Source organism: Juglans microcarpa x Juglans regia, chromosome 4D, assembly GCF_004785595.1.
Source record: "Juglans microcarpa x Juglans regia isolate MS1-56 chromosome 4D, Jm3101_v1.0, whole genome shotgun sequence".
In the NCBI taxonomy this organism is placed as follows: Eukaryota; Viridiplantae; Streptophyta; class Magnoliopsida; order Fagales; family Juglandaceae; genus Juglans; species Juglans microcarpa x Juglans regia.
In genome coordinates, this window is record NC_054600.1 from 21,534,866 (window position 1) to 21,541,775 (window position 6,910).

A 6,910-nucleotide genomic window follows, 5' to 3' on the forward strand; every position below is an offset into this window, starting at 1 on the left:
CACAAAGCATATATATATATATATATAAATTTTATATTCTGTCATTTTTACGTATTTTTTTTTATAATTTATTAATATGATTGATTATATTATTATTTTTTAATATATATAATTATTTTAATCAATTACATCTATAAAATATTTAAAAAAATACACACAAATAACTGTATGGTCCTCCCTATCGTTACTTTTGCGCAATCCATTATTGGGTTGGGGGAATAGGGCATGGTGTATGGTCCTCCCTATTGTTACTTTAGTGGCCCCACCTCACCCTCTCAGGCATCTCGTGCTCCCACACCACGTCATTTAATTTTGCCTCCCCAAGTTGACATTCCCAATTGATAATGCTACCCTTTCAATTTTCTTTCTAAATTTATTAATTGGTTAAATTGAAAAAAATAAAAAAATCATCTCAATTTCTTCTAGAAATATGAGAAACTTAAAAAAAGCTAGAGGCGCGTGAAAATGTATTTTATAATATTTATTATTTATTTAATACTATCCAATATATTTAAAAATTATAGAATCAATTCCATGTGTTATCTACTTTATCTTTTATTTGAGGCCGTCGAATTCGGACACCTTGATATACATACAGTTAAATATAAATGTGTCAAAACTATTTTCTTTTTGTATCAATGGGTTATTATAGTTTATATATATGGGTATTATTCATATATGTTAGGCGTGTTGTATAAGGTGGAAAAAAAATAAATTTGCACACCTAAGAACTTATAGCAAAATTATAAATATTGCTAAAAAAATCAGGTGGACATTGAAGTTACGAGCTGTATATGCATGCATATATTCATACTCCTCAAGATTCGTAACATGCAGCAAAACAAGGAACATTAGGAAAACGAGGTAGTTTTATCCAAATGAGGACAACTTAAGTTGTCATGTGCATGTTTACGGCATTACTGCAGTACCTCAATTTTTTACTTTTTCTTAAAAAAAAATGAAAATAAAAATCTGCACAAATACATAAAATCTAAAATAATTTTTTATTGCCATTTAATTTCTAACTATTTAAATTAATTTATTTAAGAAAAATGGAACTCTAGAAGCAAAAAATTTTGGGGGATTTAAGACACGATTAATTGAAAATACAGCATAAATTACAGGCAGTGAGTCAGCGACAGATTAGTAGTTAAAATGACACAAAAAACCTTGATAATTTGGGAGGAAAGGAGGCAGTTTTAGTAATTTAACTACCTTTCCCCTTGAAACTCCTCGTCCTCCTCCTACTGCCTAGTGCCTGCCCCCAACTATTCCTCTCTTCCCAACCAGTCAACCAATCAACCTTCATCTCCGTCCTGCCACATCACCATCCTCCACAAAATGCCACGTGGTCACTTGACCCCACTTGTACGGGAAAAAGGACCCCAGCAGGGCATATATAAAGCCCCACCTCCGGAAGCCCCCCCTTCGTGTCGTGCGTGAAACATTTCCTCTCTCTCTCTCTCTCTCTCTGCGCGTCTGATATTATACACTGAACAGAACCCAGCACACGATCCGATAAATTCCGATATATCGGAGCATTCGAGCCAAGAGGAACTATTGGAAATATTATTGGTTTCGGATCGGACGTACTGTTATAATATGCAAATCGAGGCTGGGCCACCGTCCCCGACTGATCGAGCTGTTCCGCCTCCGGTGGCTCCACCCACGATGATCCCGATACAGAACCCGATGATGATATCGGATGAGTTCGCCAGGGACGCCATTCTCGCCTGGTACCGTGGCGAGTTCGCTGCGGCGAACGCGATGATAGACGCTCTGTGCGCGCATCTGGCCCAGCTCGGTGGAGCGAGGTCCGAGTACGACGCCGTCTTCGCTGCCATACACCGCCGGAGGCTCAACTGGATCCCAGTGCTCCAGATGCAGAAGTACCACTCCATCGCCGACGTGGCGGTGGAGCTGCGGCGTGTCGGGGAGAAGAAGAAGATGGAGATGATGAATAAGGAGGACGCCGAGGCCGAGACGAAGAATAGCGCGGAGTTGAAGGTGGCGAAATTCGACGAGAAAGTGACGGAAAGTGACGCAAATGGCGAAGGTGAGGTTGGTGAAGAGCACGATTCATCACCGGAGAGTGATATCACTGATTCAGGTAAGTATATTTTTCGAAATTTCATTCTCTGAGCTCAAAATCTTACTCCTTCATGTTGTTTTGATGGTTTCTGTAGCAAAATGTTACTCGGTGAGTAGGATCGGTGATGTTACTGTAAAGTTCTGCATCAAAATCATCTCTCTCTGTTTTTCTTTTTCTAAATATTAGCTATTGAATTAAAAAATTGCTCTTTTTTTGTTATTTGATTTTTCTGAATGCGACAAGATCAGACGAAGCTTGGTTCGGTCTTAAATTTTCAGCAGAAATAGTAATTAGGTCCCGTTTCGCCAGCGAGAAACGGTAGCTAGCCAGCTAGGACTTGGGAGAGGAAAAGAAAGGTGCTTTGAATCTAACAAGTGTTTGGTAGCAGAGAAAATTCTAAACCAACCTCCGTGGCTGACTCGAGGTTGTACCAGTCGAGCAGCTTATTGATTTATTATTGTTATTATTAGTCTTTTCCAAAATTTGTAGTCTTTATAGAATTTTTCTGAGGACCCAAACGGGAAAATCATGTATTTCCTGCACGGGATCCGTGATTCAAATCCCTTTTCGACCATTCTCCCACTTTGAATTCAACGATAGAAGTCGTTTTACAGTTTTGATACGGCTGATATTTTACCGGTCTTCAATTTTCATGATTTTTCCCCAAAAGAACATAATTATAATAATAAACGTAAAGATGGGGTCGATATTGTCCCTATGGCCTATGGGGAGGGGGGCGTTGTTTATAATATCGAGGTGGCTAACATATTTGGCTGCAATCTGATGTTACAGTTAATTTCTGGCTTTGATGCAATGCATCGAGGTGCGCGCATGGATTTTCTTTTTCAATAGAAAAATAATAAACATACGTTATTTTTTACAATACATTACATAATTATATTTTAAAATAAAACTCTTTTCAATAATAGGCGGCGTGCGACCACAGCCGTCTGATCTGTTATGTAGTTTACGTCACCACTTGGGGGGGGAACGGCAACGGGGTGGTTGGGCTTTGAGTCTTTGACAAAGCTTGCGGTGGTAAACCCTATGTTAATTGTAATGAATCGGCGTATGACCGGGACTCGTTTTGACTGGGACCGAGTTGGTTGGTCAACTCAGTTGGGTGGTTGGTCATTAGATATTTGGAGAGAGAGAGAGAGGGAGAGGGAGAGAGTGTGCAGGTGCGAGTGTTGGTGTTGGTGTTGGTGCTTTTGTTTGTAGCGATGTCCTACTTTTTTTGGCTTGGTGGGGGCACGATGGACAGGAACAGTGGGGCACATCCTTTGGTTGCGAATGGTGGCGAATGTTTCCACATGTGGGGTTGTACAATGCTGATGCTCCCAATGGTCAATTGTCCATCGTGAAATTGTAGGGCAACATTAAGGAGAGAGTGCCGACACAGTAATGAGACAAAAGCTGCGATACAATCATTACTGCCGTGACAATAAAAAAAAAAAATCATATACTATTGGTAATTTATTTTACTTATAAAAAAACGTTGTCCTTAACTGTTGTTGATGTCAAATCCTAGTTTGTGCGCTAGCTAGCCTTGGGTTTCTCTCAGTTCCTGTTTGTAAGTTGGGGGAGTCGTGGAAAACTGCTTGAACTTGCATCAACTTTCGTAGGTGGTAGGTCATCAAAGACGTTCATGAGAGTATTTTTTTTCCATGTTTGTTGCTATTACCCTGACTTTTTCAAATCACATAAGCTTTTTCCCTTGACACAAAAAGTTATTTTTGAAAAAATTTCCTCCTTTTATTGTGTGGGTCTATTTCTTTCTACAGTTATTGTTAACATTTTAGTGATTCGTTGTTGCTTATACTTGTTGGGATGCAGGGTCTCAAGAAGTGCAGCCTGCTGAATTAAACATGAACATGATATGTTCTAATCATCTAGACTGCGAAGCACGGCCCGGCCAGATCAAGTTGACAAAAGGTTTCTCTGCCAAGGAGCCAGTGAAAGGGCACATGGCGAGTTCTTTCTTAACAATTTCAATCGCATCCTTTCCCATTGAAAAACATGGAATCAAAAGAATTGATCATATCCTTTAGTATATCCAATAAAAAGAAAAAGCAGCTGGCTATTACGTACTGATTGATAGATGATTGCAACTGGCAGGTGAATGTTGTGAAAGGGTTAAAGTTATATGAAGACGTATTCACTGATACAGAGCTCTGTAAGTTGAATGATTTTGTTTATGAACTCCAGGCAGCTGGGCAGAGTGGAGAGCTCTCAGGTAAGTTAAACCTTTATCCTTGATTTTTAAGTTGATTTACAATTGTTATTTATGTGTGTTGAAAAATCTTCTTAAAGATCAAGATTTCTTATGGATAAATTTTTAGTTAGATATGGGTTTCCTAAACTGTCCAAATTTTAAAGGTGTCTTTCATCTTATTTGATCATGATAACAGTCTTTCATTTTTTCTGTTCTGTAGTTATGCATGCTAATGCTTGCCTGTCTTGATATGTTTAATGTTTGATAATTCCTTGAGGGTACACGCGCACGCGCGCACATACAAATTTTGTTTGTAGATTGAGAGGAATCGAATGCACTGTGAAATTCAGTTTCTTTCTAAACTTCTTTCCAACCGTCTGTTACAAGCATTATTTTGTGAGATTGCTTGTATTCTTTTCTTCCCTGCCTTCTTTAACATGATGGTTTGTGCGGAGAAGCTTGTCCTGCAAACAGACAATGATCTGACATTTATTATGCACAAATTCTTAACTTTCTTAATCTACAGGTGAGACCTTTATTTTATTCAATAAACAGATAAAGGGAAACAAGAGAGAGCTGATTCAGTTTGGAATTCCAATTTTTGGACAAATAAAAGAGGATGCTGCAAGTAACAATCAAACTGGTAAGATTTCTACAATCTGGTAGATATATTTTGCTTTGTCTAACCTGTGCCATGATCCTCAATATCTACTCAACATGCTTCACTCTAAATACTTAAGAAAGTTTGCAATTTGTCTCCGATGTTCACAGGCAATATAGAGCCAATTCCAGCTCTTCTCCAAGGTGTCATCGATCACCTTTTGCAGTGGCAACTGATTCCAGAGTATAAAAAACCAAATGGTTGCATCATTAACTTCTTTGAGGAGGTATTCTATGTCTAGCAGCACTATCATGTTCACTCCTGTGTTATTTTCTATAGATCTTAGCTGCAAAGAGGGTACTTCGTGGCATTTGGTCTGTGTTGCAAGCCTTGTTCTTTTTTTTTTTTTTTTTTTCCTTTCAATTCCTTCTAAACAGAGCAAGAGCTAAAATTAATAATTTTTGTTGTGCAGGGGGAATATACACAGCCATTCCTGAAACCACCCCACTTGGACCAACCTATCTCCACACTTCTCCTTTCTGAATCAACAATGGCTTTTGGGCGTACTCTTGTGAGTGATAACGAAGGGAACTACAAAGGGCCACTTATTCTCTCTCCGAAGCAAGGGTATGTACTCAAATTTCTTTGAAATTGTTTTACAATATGAAATTCTTGGCTAATAGAGCATGATCAACTCATAGTGGGCTATCATTTAGGAAAAAGAAAGGGTACTGTTGCTGCATCCACATAATTATAAGAAAGGTTAACTTTGGAAAATGTTAAAAGAATCATAATTAGTACTAGCAGTGGGATTTGGATAGAGGCCTACCCTTTGACAACTGCATTTGTCATTACATAATTATAGATGTAAATTGTCAATGACTTTTCTTCCTGAACATCTTCATGACATGTAATTTCTTTATTCTAAAAGAAATTATATCCAAATGACGTAGAGGTTGGCACCTTCCCCATCATATTGCCTTGTCCAATGGACAGAATGTATCGTATCCAATTTGGCAATGTCACATTGATCCCCTTTAGCATTTATTTATTACCAGCATCTTATGTCCCTTTGTGCAACTGATTCTCACTGATTATATATGCTCAGGATAATGACAAAAATTTCTTACTAACTTGCGCAGCTCTCTTCTAGTCATGAGGGGAAACAGTGCTGACATGGCCAGACACGTCATGTGTCCATCTCCTAACAAAAGGGTCAGCATCACACTCTTCAGAGTCCGGCCAGAGTCCAACCAATTCCAGTCCCCAACGAGTCCTCCCATGACGGCAGGTGCCATGACTCTATGGCAACCAGGTGTTCCAAGCCCATATGCAGTGCCAAATGGAGCACTCAATGGCTACGAGGCAATGGACCCAATGTCTGGATGGGGAGTTGTGCGTGGTCCGGTGGTCATGTTGGCCCCAGTGCGCCCTATGGTGTTGAGCCCCCAAGGACTTCCTCAAGGTGGCACTGGAGTTTTCTTGCCCTGGACCATGGGATCCCATAGAAAACACGCAAAGCATCTCCCTCCACGCGCCCAGAAAGGACGGCTTCTGGCCTTACCTTCCCCAGTCGAAACGCATGTGGTGGAGTCCACTTCCGAAGCAGGCATCATTGTTTGAGTAATATTGCTGTGAAGCAAGTCTGTGGCAGCCCTGTGGTCCTAAGCAATATGATTCAACAAAGGTAGAAAACATGTTTGCTTCGTTTCTCTTTTTATAGTAAAAAAAAAAAAAAGGGTGGGCTCCAGGTGCTTTGCTGTTAGAGGAGCTTGTTACTTCATTCCTTTGTTTTTCCATAGTAAGATTAGGCTCTCACAAATACTGTCTTGAATGTCAATCATGGTAAAGATCAGTTTTAGTGGTAGTTGAGATTGAAGTTTGAGATGTGTGAATTAGCTCCAAGTAGAGGCGGAATTTTGTAGTAATTATTGCCTTGTATTTTCCCTCTTCGGCTCGTCCACAGACTATAATCAAATCTCTTTCTGGTTACATTGTTTAA

At 39.5% G+C, this 6,910-nt stretch overlaps 1 protein-coding gene across 1 annotated transcript; it reads left to right on the forward strand.

Annotated features, from left to right (window-relative positions):
• The first annotated feature begins 1,326 nt into the window (after window positions 1-1,326).
• On the forward strand, window positions 1,327-6,910 carry LOC121259454 (RNA demethylase ALKBH10B). The gene is made up of 7 exons (XM_041161049.1): window positions 1,327-2,110; window positions 3,929-4,062; window positions 4,211-4,328; window positions 4,834-4,950; window positions 5,079-5,194; window positions 5,381-5,535; window positions 6,051-6,910. Exons 1-7 carry the CDS (start codon window positions 1,603-1,605, stop codon window positions 6,529-6,531), a joined length of 1,629 nt encoding a protein of 542 aa, XP_041016983.1. The 5' UTR covers window positions 1,327-1,602; the 3' UTR covers window positions 6,532-6,910.